This window comes from Equus caballus, chromosome 29, assembly GCF_041296265.1.
Source record: "Equus caballus isolate H_3958 breed thoroughbred chromosome 29, TB-T2T, whole genome shotgun sequence".
In the NCBI taxonomy this organism is placed as follows: Eukaryota; Metazoa; Chordata; class Mammalia; order Perissodactyla; family Equidae; genus Equus; species Equus caballus.
The window spans coordinates 14,134,011-14,148,538 of NC_091712.1; the positions used below are offsets into that span (position 1 = coordinate 14,134,011).

Sequence of the window (14,528 nt, forward strand, 5' to 3'; positions counted from 1 at the left end):
ACAATTAATGAAGCATACACCTTCAGTTTGAATTTGTGTTACTTCTCTAAGCACCCACAGTGAAAACGAAGTTGAGTTTTTTATTCAATCATTCTGTGAAAAATACCTCAGTAAATAGTAACATTTTGCCCATCAATGATCTTCCCACTGGAATCCCTCCCCCGTTTTTTATATTTTAAATTTTTAAAAAATTTTATACAAATAGACTAACTTTGATTTAAAGTAAACATATAAAATTGAGAAGAATATTGCTTGCAACAATGGACGTGGAAGTGGAGGAGGGAACGGAGCAGGGAGTACAAAGAAACGGCTCCTCCTCGACATCTGAGGGCAGACCCCAGCGCTCTAGAGAGACCAGCCAGAGGACACCCTTCGCGGCTCACTGCTCCTTCAGCCACCAAGTCTGACTGCCTTGTAACTGTGACTTCAGGTCAGAGCAAAAAAAACAACTGCAAGAAGATCGGAAGGCACAAGCACCCACGTGATCTAGAATTTTCTTGGGGTGAGGAATAGGAGGGAAATGGACACTTTTGGTTCAGCACTACAGTCAAGTCAATTTTGCCATTGCTGAGGAAAAACCATATAAAATAAGGGTGTACAGAAACGTAAGAAGCGCATCCCACTGTGAGGAAGAAAGCTCAGAAGACAGCTCGCGGGAGGAGTGCGGAGAGAACGACCAGCACTGTTTATTTGGATGTCTGCGCCATGGTGGGTACAAACTATATTCTCTGCTCTGTGGGACCAAAACCAAAACAGAATAAAAACAAACAAAAATCCCCCAAATCCCAAAAAAGCAGCAAGAAGGAATGCAAGAAGTCTGAGAGAACACACTGATCCCAGCGGAGGGGACAAGGGTGGCACTCCCGTCTCTAACGCACATCCAACTGTGTTACTACGGCTGTGTCTCCGTGGCATCCTCCACCGACCAGGCGAGGGACCCAGGAAATGGCCAGGCCACGTCACCACTTTCCTGCCTCCACACGGCTTCCCTCTCCCCTCGCTTCCTCCTCCGGGATTAGAGTCTTCTTCCTCCAGGAAGGAAGTGCTGCTCACAACGAGGGGAAGGTGGGGCACAGGGCTCCAGAACGCTGACGTACTCCCTGGAAGCCTTGCTCCGGGTGGGCCACAGCGCGGAGGCGGGCACCAAGGCGGCCAGACAGGAGCTATGAACTTAAAAAGAAAAGGAAAGGGAAAACAAAAACAAAACCACCCCGAGTCTGTCTTTTCTCAAACTAAAGGAGAAACTGAGGGGTGGTGCAGCCTCCTGGGGGGACGCCCACGGTTAGGAGATGATGGCGGGGGACCACCTCGGCAGAGTCAGATTGTCAGCACTCGCTGACCGCTTCCTCGTGGGTCTTCTCAGGTCCTTGTACTTGTCCTCGCAGAGGCGAGAGATGGCCTGCAGGGCAGAAGAGAGACAACTCAGGTCAGGCGGACTCAGCAGCGAGCGCCACTGCCCTCACAGCACCCCATCCACCCACTCATCAGACACTGTCCCCGCATCGTTCTGGCCACTGAGGGCGCCCGTGCACCAAACCGACACGAGTCCCTGCGCTGTGGAGTGCACCTCCCAGGCCCAGATCTGTGCCGGCCGCAGGGGGTGCAAAGGAGGCGTGGACGCAGGCCCTGTCTCCAAAGCGCTTACAGTCTAATTGAGAGAATCTCAGAACGCAAAGCAATTACAGGACAGTGCAGCCTGGAGGCGAGCCAGGCCTGGGTCCAGTGCACTGCAGCCTGTGGGCCGCAGGGAGGAGAGCTCTGAGCTTGGAGCGAGCGTTAACCAGAGCCTGAGTCGGAGCAGACGATGACCGAGTGTCTGAGTCGGCTGGAGAGGACAGCTGAAGACAGGCCCAGGAGGGGACCAGACAAACAAGGGGTGTCGAGACAGTGAGCCTCCAGGGGCAGTGCCACGGCCATGAGCAAGGCCAGGCCTTCCCTGGGGGCCAGAGCCCAGTCATGGCTCTTCCAGGGCTGCCATCAGGTGAGGGCTGAGAGCACGTGACGACACAGGCTGGGCCAGCTCACATCACTGCCAGTGCCGATGGCTTGTACCAGTCGCGTTCTCCTTGCCATCCGACAACGTGACCAGGGGTCGGGAGTGACTTCGCTCATCAAGGAGCAAAGGGGAGGTCTTTTGACTTCTGCACAATTTCAGCTAGAGGCCAGAGACTACGCCAGGGCTGGGGAAACAGACACAGCACCCAAGTGCCAAGGAGTTCCAGTGAGGGACAAAGGCACCGCTCACCGCCTGCGCCACGTGCCCTGGTCGGATCACCGTCGGCTCTTGCTGGTCTCCCTGTGTGCCCCTCGGCCTCATACACTTCTTTCCCCATCACACGCCCTGCTCTGTGGGCCCTGCACCGGCCCTGTCACCGCAGGCTTCACAGCAGCTCTGCCTCAGCCCGGAGGCCCGCAAGGCCCAGTCTGTGCCTGCTCGTCTCCACGCTGGCGTTGCCTGCGCAACGGGGCTCCTGGCCCAGCACTCCCACCTGCTCCACTTCTCCTTCCTACTCGCCTTCTAACGGAGTAGCCAGTGCGTTCACTATGTTTATTGTTGGCTGGCTGTCTCCTCCCGGCAGAATGTAAACGCCACAAGAGCAGGGCCTACCGGCTGGATTGAGGACACAGCCTGGGCTGCCTGTAGCCAGCACCTGCTATCAGAATGCCCTGGGGAAACGTGTGTGAAGAGGTGTCGAATGGACACGTCAGTTCCAACCCAGACCTGCACATCACAGGGGCACGGACATAACAAGGGATGTTCAAGGGACCCGGAACAGAGAGGCCTGAGCAACTGAGGATGACATCAGATCGAGGCTTCAAAGGCCTTGCTTGCCGGAGGGAGAGGAAATTCTCAGGAAGATGGGCATTCTCCACGGCGGCAGAACACCGCAGTCCGTGCTGCGTGGTCCAGGCTTACTCTTAAGGCCACACAAAACTGCCAACAATTCTAAGAGTTAATGTTCCAAAACCCACAACTGCATTTTAGCAAAAGGAATCCAGTGGCAGCATGGAGGATGCCCTAGAGGAGAGGCCGGAGTCAAGGATGGCCTTCTCCGAGTGAGAGATGCATTAGGGCAGCAAACGGAGAATTCCTCATTTGGAATATATTTTGTACGCATAACATAGGTGGTGTGTTTAAAGAAGAGAAGATGAGTTTCCTTAAGGACATGAGAGCGATCATTTCTCGGAGCACACCGTTTTCCTTTCTTTAAACGTCCCAAGATTACCATCTATTCCTTCTCAGCTTACAAAAAGCGTAAGAGTCTGAATGTAATATCATTAACAAATTAGCAATGTGTATCTTATTCCAGAGTTTATTATACAAACCGATGTTAGCTTTAATCGCATCTCCCACATGCATACTAAGACCCTAACTTATTTCAAAGAGAAATGACCAGCTAATAAAGCGGCCCTCTGCACTCGCGTGGTTCTCGCTGCACTCGTGCCACACTTGCCCGTGCACCGATGACTCAGAAGAGCCCTTGGCGGTGCATCTGAGTGGGCACGGGTCTGCAGGGATAGCAATTTCTGCTATGTCTGTTCCTCCAGGCTCTCCTTGATGGGGTTCAAGCTCGCTAATGAAACGGACTAGCAGGGGCAAGGACTAACATTGGAAAACAATGAAATCCCCTTCCTTAGAAATTATTTCAAAGAGGCGTCTGCTGCTTTTCCAGAGTCTTGCTGGCAGTCCCACGGAGGAGGGGAGGGTCCGATTCCCGGGAGGAAAGAGAGAACCGCGTGTCGGGATGACGGGCGTCCTCCTGCCCAGTGAGCCCTGGTGCCCCGGCACAGTGCAGCCCTGGGGAGGCGAGCTCTGCCTTCTCCGGCTCAGACACCCTGCCGAGCTACCAGCAGGCACCGACGCCCCCAGTCACAGCCAGCACAAGCCTTCACAAGTTGGCTGACCTGAAACTCCAGATTTTCTCCCCAAGAGAACTATAGGCTTGCTCTGCTGCAGGCTACATGGCTGCCAGGAGCTCCACACACCCTGCTCAGCACTGGGGCTCTGCTGCACCCACGACAGCATGCCAGGGACCACAGCGCAGGCCGAAGCGGGTTCACGCTCACTGTGAGACCTCATTCTACGTCATGTGTGTGCTCTCGAAGGTCTGACAACACCTGCTTGGAGCAAGTCCTGCAGAGGAAGGGTTTCCATCCTAGCTCTTGAATAGAAGTGGGAGATGGACGTGAGCAGTTTCATCTAAGGCCGGTACATAATTACAGCAAAGTGGCCAAGTTCTGGAAACCTCGCTGGATTTTTATTTTAAACCCAGTGCTATGCATCCAGTCTTTTCCATAGTTTACTAAGCTTCCTTCTTGAGATTAACTTATTTACTTTAAAAAAATCTTACTTAACATTTTTGCTTTCTTAAGCTTGCAATCCATAATAGCTCTCCTCCCCCCATCTCTAGACTTCATTTTGTTTGAAGCTGTTAACCCCATTAGATCACACTCTGGCCATCGTGACCCATACTCAACAGCGGGTGACATTTCACTTGGGATGGACGATGGGACAGGCAGCACAGACCTCCTGGGTCTCACAAGCTTTGGACGTGACTGTGCCATCTCCTGCTCTGGCCAGAGGTTTTCTGGGATGAGCCAGGATGGCGCCCGGGATGCAGGTGCTGAGGGCCTCGGCGCACGCTCTCTGGAGGAGGCATCTCCCCCGTGAACCTTCTTAGCACCCACCACAGTCCGTTCCGTCAAAGGGTCAGATGGGACGAGCCAGGTACCAATATGAGACTGAGCTACATACACGTATGAGACACAAAGGTCACATGGCTTAACAATGAAGGCCCTACACCCAGACTAAGGCTTTGGGTTCACAACCTGGCTGACCGGAAACAAGACCAAGACCGACTGGGGCTGGCCCCAGCTCTAATTGGGCTGTGGAGAAAATATTTTGAAAAAGTAAAAAGCAGAATCAGATTTTTTTGGATTCCCAATCATGAGTGTCACATTTATCTTTTTCCTTACAAAAAGTGCCTGCTGGGAAATACTTTTTTGGTGGGCTTACAATTTCTTAAAAAATAGGGGTTTAAAAGAATCTTTGATTTAAAAAATAGAACCAATCACATTAAGTAAAAACTGGTATTAAGGTTATTAATCATTTGAGGTCATACAAATTATAATTAACTAAATTAAGGACCAGCTGTTAATCCAGGGCACCTCGTCCTTCTGTCACAACAACATGTAGTGGGAGAAGTTACCATCGTGGTCACTCACTTCTGTGGGACCCAGACGACGCGTCTGCAGCAGTGCACCCAAGCCCACACGTCAAAGCATCTTACCTCAAGCTTGTGAGCCCTCTCCCTGCTCAGGGGCTCCAAGGGGAAGCTCAGGTTGTTTGCTTCCGCCAGAGAACGGAGGTCAAAATAATACTTGGCATAAACACTGGAAGGAACATTGATGTTGAACTGGAGCAATTCAAGAAACTGTCGCTCTAGCTCATTCCTGCAAAGCAAAGACAAACAGCACGGGCTTAGCTGCCGCCCCGGGCTGCGGGGCCCGCCAAGGCAAGCTGCTGGAGACCAGACTCCAGAAAACTGCATCCTGCAGGGAGAAAAACCAGCTAGTTAATTGCCTAGTTGGATACTAGAGTTGAAGTTTAACCACCAAATCGGTATTAAAAGCCGAGTCCACTTGATCAAATGCCCAGATGGACGTGGCCTGATTAATCGGGATGATCACCAGGAAGTGCTTCAGGGTGATTCATTCCACAGAGACCTAACACACACACAGCAGGCTCCGGCTGCCAATGGCAGCACCAGCGCTGGCTTACAAACGGGGCGGAGGAAGCAGTCACGAGCTGTCAAATGGAGTTGGGGGAGGGCCCAGCCTCTGTCAGACCTAGAGGACGGCCTTTCCCCGTCTCCCGGGAGAGGAGTCAAGGAGCTGCTGTAGGGCCTTCCTGAGACAAGGGGAGAGGGCACGAATCGAATCTCAGCCCTACTCTTGTAAAAAGGGAACTCCCCACCTGTGAGGACTGGAAGCAGCACTCCCACACCTGGGCGTGCGTCCAGCCACCAGGCGGGCGGGTGAAGACAGCCCCGGCTCTGCTCAGCAGGTCCGGGGGGAGCTGAGAACGTGCATCTCTACCAGGCTCGCAGCGATGCCGGCTGCCGATTCTGCTGAGCCCAGCACACCCTGTGAGAGCCACTTGGCTGCAGAGACTGGTCAGTACCAGAGCGACGCAGGCTTTAAGATCCACCTGGCCAACCCATTTGCATTTTTTTTTTATATTTTATTTTTTCCTTTTTCTCCCCAAAGCCCCCCAGTACATAGTTGTATATTCTTAGTTGTGGGTCCTTCTAGTTGTGGCATGTGGGACACCGCCTCAGCGTGGCTTGATGAGCAGTGCCATGTCCACGCCCAGAATTCAAACTGACGAAACACTGGGCCGCCTGCAGCGGAGCATGCAAACTTAACCACTGGGCCACGGGGCCGGCCCCCCATTTGCATTTTGATGAAACAAACGATGGGTAGCCACAATAAATTTTAAAACTTCTACTTTGAGAACTTCCCCGAGTCATTTATCTTTTAAATTAGGTTTATTTCTTGACAGTTACTAGCTGGGGGAGAAAAGTCCTCAGGACTGGACCTGCGCAGCGAGCACTCACTGGTGCTGGGCCCGCACACGGTTTCGGCGCCACCTCCCCTGGAAGCACCTGAGCTCCCACTGCACACGACACGGTCCTCTATTTCTGTCCTGTGTCACACTCGGCTGTTACCGTTGCCTTGACTCCATCTCCCCTACTTGTCTCCTCACAGCCAGAAGCTGTGACATCTGATTTCACACGCCTGGCCCCTAGCTCAGGACCTGACATACAGCTGGTGCCCAATAACTACTGGTACTGAACGGAGCAGCACAAGCTCAGCCTGGGCGGAGGGATCAGGAAGGCTCCCCGCAGAAGTGAGAGCTGACTGAGGGGCCAAGTGTGGGGCTCAGAGGAGAGGAACAAGGGCTGGGGTAGGTGTTCCCAGCACGCCCCTGCAGCTGGACAGGACACCTGGTCACATCTCCTGCAAGTGGAGCTCAACACTGACAAGCCCTGTCCCAAGTGCCAGGCCTCAGCCCTCCTGACCCTGACCTCTGTCCACTCCACCTAGCGCAGAGGCTCCGGCTTGGCCCCTGTATGCAGGCCCCCAACCAACGCAGCACCCTTCTCTCCCCGTGCTGTCCCCGAGTCCCAGTCGGCCCCAGTGAGTCACCTGACTAAGCCGTCGAGACCCAGGAGGCCTCTGCCTGTCTGTGTTGCTGTCACAACAGGGGCCAGGAGCCCTGAGGAGGCAGGGCAGCGGGGCTGGGAAGTGAGCTAAGGTGGGTGGCTTTGGAGAGACAGCGGCTCCTGGGCAAGTGAGGACTCAGGAACCCTAGCAAGCTGCTCCCGAAGGCCTGAGTGCTTCCACTGGAAAAACCGCGAAGTGACATCAGGCCTTTCAACTGGAGAAACAGCATAACTTCATGCTTTTTCTATACAGCCCAGTGAAAAGAGGTATCAAGCCCCAAAAGAATATACAGTGCTAAATTTTATACTTTGAAGTAATTTAAATTACTCTGAGTTATTTGGGACGATTTTATTTTAAATAACTTTTAGTGTAGATCATTTAAATGAGATTTAATACGAGATCATCCTGTGAAATACTGAAACCCATATACGATTTTAATAAAACAAGTGTCAAAATGCTGCTAAGGCCAGAAGTGTCCAGGCCAATAGCCGGAAGAGCTCTCCTGGGAGAGGTGCGAGCTGCCTGGGGACAGACTGCCGCCTGCTGGGCGAAAGGAGTCACTGCGGACCTTACTCTCCCAACGCGAAGATCTTGCCTTTTCACTATCCTAAGAGAACTGGGCTGATAATCCTGCCCCAATGGCATGTCAACACCAATACCTCCTGTGGAGGTTATCCACCACAATTAAAGTCGAAAGGAGTCTGTTTTTGAACAAGGTGGCATTTTCCCAGGATTCCTTGGAAAAAAGAATAGCCTGCACCAGGCTTTTCTTAAATGTTTCTGAATGTTTTCCTGAATGTTTCTGTTTAACCTGTGGGGAAAACAGAACTTCAGAGCTGCTGTGTTTTCAAACAAGGGCAAGATTTAGAAAATAAAAGTAACTCCTAAAATTTGAATTTCTAACCTATAGCAGTACATCTTAAAGGGACATGCGACAGCTTGTCATGTGACAAATCGTCAGGAATCTAACAGTGATGCAGAGAGTACGGGCTTGATGGAGTTACTGCCCTCAACTGCGTAATTAGGAGGAAATAGTTCTGGTGTAAAACTTTATAAGAAATAAATTTAACTCAAGAAACAAAGAAATATTTTTTACATTAGATCAACATGGTGAAGAAACCCAACCGAACTGGTGCAATTTAGCAAATTGCAAATGGGCCTCTAAAATGGGGTAAAGAGAGTTGTTTCCATCATCTAATAACCTGCTTGCTTTTCCAGAAAAAATGGGCTCACCTCAAACTGCAGCCCCAGCACAGCAATCTCACTTCAGGGCACAGACCCAGGAGACTGAAAGAGGGGCTGAACAGCGATTTGTACACCCGTGTTCTCAGCAGCATTACTCACAAGAGCTAAAGGTGGACACAACCCAAGTGTCCAAGGGCCTATCAATGGATAAATGTACATTTAAAAATGGTTATAGTGGTAAATTTTATGCTCTGTAATATTTTACCCCAACTTAAAAAAAAAAAGAAAAACAAAAAAACCACGTGCCAGGTACCTGTGGAGGGACTGAGGGCCCTGCCCGGCGCCACCTGCCCGGCAGCACTCAGACATGCTCTGTGCTCCTCCTTACCTGGGAGTCCTTTGTCTACAGATGAAAATGGCTCCTACAGGATCATTGCAACACAAAAGAAACCAACCCCAAGGTGTAATTTTTTTAACTGCGTTTTTGTCTACCACAGTCCCCTTTCGCACCTATAGCAATTATCATTAGGGCTCCAAGCTGACCCGGGGTGGCATGACCACCTACCGTTGGTAAGAGGGCAGACTGGCCCGTGGCCCCGTGTTCCCACACTAGGGCAGCCTGCACCTGAGGCCGGTGTGACTGGCATCAGTGGACAGTGACTGCCTGCATGGCCGCTGCGCCATCTACCTGTGAGTTTCAGGGATGCTCGTCTTACAGTGTTCTTTAACCTATGCCCACAGCCGCGTGCACATGGTGAGCTGCTTCCAAGCCCACTGTCTAAAGGGACGTGAGGGACACCAAGGCGACTTCCTCACTGTTGGATGATTCTTGAGCTGGATGTGAAGCCAGGCTTCACGTCGTGAAGCTACTATGCAGGCAAGGCCAGGAAAAAGGGGGCAGAGGGTGTCAGAAGGATGCCTGGAAAAACCAAGCTCTCCACTGACACTTGGGAAGCCTCTGCCTGCCGAGGAGCTCCGAGGGAAAGCTCCAGTTCTCTCTGCCAGGAAATGAAGACGAGCTGACTAGATGAGGTGAGCACACTGCAGAGAGCCAGGGCTCCTGGCTTCCGGTGATGCGCCCCCACTGCTTGCTCTCCACAGAGGGGGGCACCTAGGAGCCCTTTTCTTTTCCTCAGCCATTCAGCGGAGTGATATCCCATTCCAGTGACTCTTGGGGACTCACAGGGTTTTACTGGAAAAGACTGAACTAAGCACCCGTTTTTAAAAATTCCCACAGTAAATCTATGATTCTGTGCTGATGCTACAAAATAACTTCGAGCCTCTCCCTATGCCCCAGGCTCCACAAGGGCCAGCGATACAGACACCATGGGCAGCCCTGGCCCTGCTTGGGCTCTGTTCCTTCTCCCCAGAAAGGTTACCAGTGCCTCAGTGGGCTAGGGCTGCTGTAACGAAACGCCACATGGTGGTCCTTCTGTCTGCTGTCTATGTTCCTAATGACCTCTTCCTATAGGACGCCACTCACACTGGAGTGAGGCCATTCTGATGACCTCATTTTAACTTAGAGACCTCTTTAAGATGGCATCTCCAAATAGAGGCACATTCTGAGGTACTGCGGGTCAGGACTCCACACACAGGTTTCCAGGCAACACGATCCCGCCCACAACACTGGTGTCTAGTTCAGGGCTCGGAGGGGCACGGGTCTTCATGCTGGGAGACGTGTTCCCCGGGGACAGAAAGATGTTCTCCCAGCGTGCCTGGGAACACAGGAGCATGAGGAAACAGCCGTCCAGATCTGCAACGTGCTTCCTCTCTCCTGCCAGAGAAGGCGCCAAGTGCGCAGCTCCCGGTTCTCCTGCCCTGGAGGGCAGGCCAGCCACTCCGCTTCCCCAGGGGAACACCTCTGAGAAGCTGGGCAAGGGACTATCCGGACAGCTGGTGTTGAGAGAGCAAAGGACTCTAGTGACAGCTTAGACGGTCTCCGATGTTTGTTTTAACAAACTGAAGGAGGAGCTGCAGGCTCATTTAAATAATTTTTACTGATAGATGACTGTGGTTTTACCACATAATTCTAGAACTGTTTAAAGACAAGTAACACTGTTACAACAAAACTCGCAATTTCATCTACTCACATGAATACATTCTCTAAGCTCTCATGTTAAAGAAAGCAAAAATGCGACTAAAACTGACGCTGAACTTTGTTTACTGTATCGTAAGTATCAATCATGCACAAAAATATAAAGGAGGAAAAAACAAAGCTACTGATTTCATTAAGATTGTTTCTCCTAAGATTTTACTTCTTATATTTAATTTTATCAAAGTTTATAATGTATAATTGTTTTGATCAATTGTGTACTAGCAGTAACTCAGCCGATGTTTTTTAATATGTCAGAATCTTATAGTCCAAAAAATCGCATTCTAATTTTAACTTATATGTATATTTTTGTTACACAGAGTTTTGAGGAATACATTTTTGTGAGAGGAAACTAGAAAGAATATAATGAGTTCAAGGAGAAAAAAGAACATGAAACTTTCAACTGTAAGAAAATAGATGATATGGGTGTATCATATCACTATGGAATTCACTCTCCAATGGATACTTTTAACTTAAAAATACCACAATCTAACATACACTGTAAATGACATCCTTTGCAATTATGGAAACTTATGATGAAAATTTTTTAGATGTCAACTTAAAAATGAAGTGAGGATACAAAATTTTCCAAAATTCCTCCAAGAGTGGACAGCCCAAGTATGTGAAGACCTCTGCTGTTGTGGTCACCTGGCTTATGCCTCCAAAGAGATATGGAGATGGGAGTGTGCTAGAATCAGGACCTGTAAACATGGGGCATGAGAGTGCCCTTTGGGCTCACACGCCTGCCAGAGAGCACCCTCTGCCGCCTCCAGTCCTTGGGCGGGGGGATATGCCTACTCCTTCCAACTCTGCACATCTGCAATTGTTCCATCAGCGTTCTTAGAATGTACAGGCTGACAGCATGTTAATACACATCAAAACGGATTAACCACCACAGTAAACGGATCACAGTGGCTCTCTAAACAAACAGGAGAACGAATACTTTGAACAGGAAGGACATCAGAGTGGCTGGCTTTCCCCTTGGCCTGACTCAGGCCTCCAGCTCCCCCGGGCTCTACAGGAGCTCGCAGACAGAGGTGCGCAGACCGTTGCTGGCAAGGTCCCCTGAGCTGAGTTCCACTGATGACCTGTTCTCAAGCCAGCAGATGGGGACAGACTAGGGCATTACTCTGGAGTTTCTTCAGAAAAACAGCTCATAATCTGACCTTTTAAAAACAAAAGCCCTTCCTGCACGTGTTCCTCTGCCCAGACACAGGCTTTTGGAGGATTCGTCAAACACTGGATGAAGTGCCAAGGCTCAGCCACTGGTCGGCACAATGATGGGGGCCTGGTCAGCAATGGCTTCCAAGAAAGGGACAAAAATCAGGCTAAGAAAATGGTCAATTTTCTGTGCAGGGATTACGGGGTAGAATTTGCACGTGCGTACTGACTATGATTATACTGATGACAGAGCTGGTTCTTTTGAAATATTAATGCAAAAACATGTAGCTTCATTCAATAAAATGGTTTACTCTTTTGCATTTGACAAAAAATCTAACTTCATTATAATGATAACTCCTTAAGGTATACACTGTCCACTGAAAGAACATAATCAAAGAAATTCTTAATATTAAGTTTAATTTCAGGTGAATGAACTTCGACCACATCATCTAATTTCTGTGTGGAAAAGGACCTGACTAACAAAAAATGGTTGTCATTTTTTATTATTAGATAAATGAAACAATTTTAGCTTCAATTGCTGAAGAGAAGAAACATAAACTGTGGCTTTTTGACTAGCCAAGTAACCTGGCATCTTAACTTCTCAGTGCCCCATTTTCATCTGTACAATGGGAAGAGTAACAGTACTACCTCACCGGTAACTGTGAGAAACGAAGTGACACACAAAAATTATTCCCTGTGGGCTAGGAACTGCTCCATGAAGGACAGCTGCCACTATTATCACCATCATGACTATTACTATCTTATAATATTTATAAATATATATTTATATATTCTTGGCAATTTGTTTTTCCTAACTTGGTAATTTAAACCTTCAATGAACAGAACCTAAGTATCTGGAATTCTAAATTACCTGCTATTTTCACCCTCTCACTTTTTTATTGAAAGAGAGAAAAACGAATTTAAAGTCTAAGTCTAGACGCAGGCAGGAGGGCTACAGGTTTGCAGCAGGAGCGGCTCTGGAAGAGAGGCCTCCGGGAGCGCCAAGGAGCGGGGCCCCGGGCAGCCGCGCAGAGGCCTCGGCAGGCAGGCGGGGAGCCAGGCCCCATGGCGCGGTGCGCACGGCACTGTGAGAGCCGCCCCCGCCAGGGATGGGCACTGGGACGGGCTGGGGACCCGCGCGGCCTAAAGCGTCCTCCCGAAGCCCAACAGTAGCAGGACTAGGGTAGGAGTAGTGTCCGAAGCGCCTGTAACCCGCAGGGAAGTGCCAGCAGTTCGTCGAATGCCATCGCCCAATAGTCCTGCGTCCCCGGGCTCTGCGCCGCGTCTCTTCCCAGACCTCGGCCCACGAGAGGCTGGCGGGGCTCCCGCGACCACCCCGCCCCACTGGGCTGGTGGCCGCTGAGGGATGGCAGGGCCGCCCGAGAGCCGCCACCCCCCGTCCGCCCAGGGAGCCCGGGGCAGCCCACGGAGCCGCCACGCACGGAGCCCCACACGCCGCCACCCCTCTGCTGCCCGCCCACGGAGCCCGGGCCGCCCATGCCGCCCGCGCACGAAGCCCCCACCGACCACAAAGCCATCGCTGCCGGCCTACGGAGCCCCCCCATCTCCCTCCCACAGAGCCACCTCCCCCTCGCCCACGGAGCCCCCACCCCTCTCCTACAGAGCCACCGCCCCCGCCCAGGGAGCTCCCACCCCCTCCCACAGAGCCAGACCCCCTGCCCACGGAGCCTTCGCCCATGGAGCACCCACCCTCCTCCCACAGAGCCACTCCCCCTGCCCACGGAACCTCCGCCCACGGAGCGCCCATCCCCCTCCCACAGAGCCACCTCCCCCCTCCACGGAACACCCACCCTCCTCCCACAGAGCCACTCCCCTCCCCGCCCACGGAGCACCCACCGGCGGGCGACCCGCTGCCCCGACCTCGAGGCGCAGGAAGGCCCAGGGACAGAAGGCTGATTTCAAGCACGCGAACTCGCGCAGCGTGATGAAAGCAGTGACACTCTCCTCTGAACCTGGACAGGGACGGGCGGTCCTGCAGCCCTTCGCTGTGGGGCGGGCGGGCCGGGCCTGCCATGCGAACCCCACCACGTCCACAGGGGGACAAGGAGCGGCAGCCAGGAGGGTGCCAGCGGCACGACAGCGGCACAACCGCGCCGCACCTTCCCGACCGAGGGGACCACCCTCGCCCAAGGGGACCACCCTCCCGGGAGACGCACTTTCAGGGAGCCAGCTTCCCGCACCACTGTTCCCAGTGCCTGCTCACGATCCACAAACAAGAGAAACAGGCATTTGCACAGAACTTCCCACAACCGTGTCCTTGTTTTGTCAGCTCCCAAGAGACATTTGGTCAAATCCACTTCTTCTATACAAGTCATTGAACAAGGGACGTGGTTTCCTTCCCAAACAGTCCCGCTGAGATGCCGAATACGCCTCCACTCACATGTCCTCCACCGTGATGTCTTTCAGGATCTGGCAGTAATCCACATTCCACACGGCCTGGTCGTCCCACACCTTGGAGGCCAGCAGGATCGCCCCTAGCACGATTCGTTTCCAGTTGGCCGGACAGATGTCTATCTCTGCATACGTTAAAAGTCTTTCAAGGTACACCTGGAAAGACAGGAAAATCCAGAGCTAAAGGGTTCGAGTTTCTTTCTCTTACACACTAGCCTACATAAAATTCTAAAACTGTTCACCATTTCGGCAGCCTTTAAACGGAGATTTAGTACCTGATCATACTTATTTTTAAACAGTCACGGGGCTCAGTGAGTCTCCCGTAACTGGGCACACTCCACAAGTGGACAGTGTGGACGCAGCTGCCGGTAAAGACTGCGAGGCAGGAACACATTCCAGGAGCCACAGCTGGACGTCTCACTCTATCAACCATGACACCAACACAGAT

At 51.7% G+C, this 14,528-nt stretch overlaps 1 protein-coding gene across 21 annotated transcripts in view; it reads right to left on the reverse strand.

The window, feature by feature from the left end:
• Window positions 1–662: 662 nt before the first annotated feature.
• Window positions 663–14,528, reverse strand: part of CCNY (cyclin Y) — a 306,663-nt gene continuing 292,797 nt past the window's right edge. For all 21 annotated transcript variants that reach the window (XM_023632302.2, XM_070255157.1, XM_023632300.2 and 18 more), the window contains 3 exons: window positions 14,070–14,236; window positions 5,292–5,454; window positions 663–1,399 (listed from right to left, as the gene is read on the reverse strand). In XM_023632302.2, coding sequence (XP_023488070.1) covers window positions 1,283–1,399; window positions 5,292–5,454; window positions 14,070–14,236 — 447 coding nt within the window. In that variant the 3' untranslated portion in view covers window positions 663–1,282. The remainder of the gene's footprint in view (window positions 1,400–5,291; window positions 5,455–14,069; window positions 14,237–14,528) is intronic.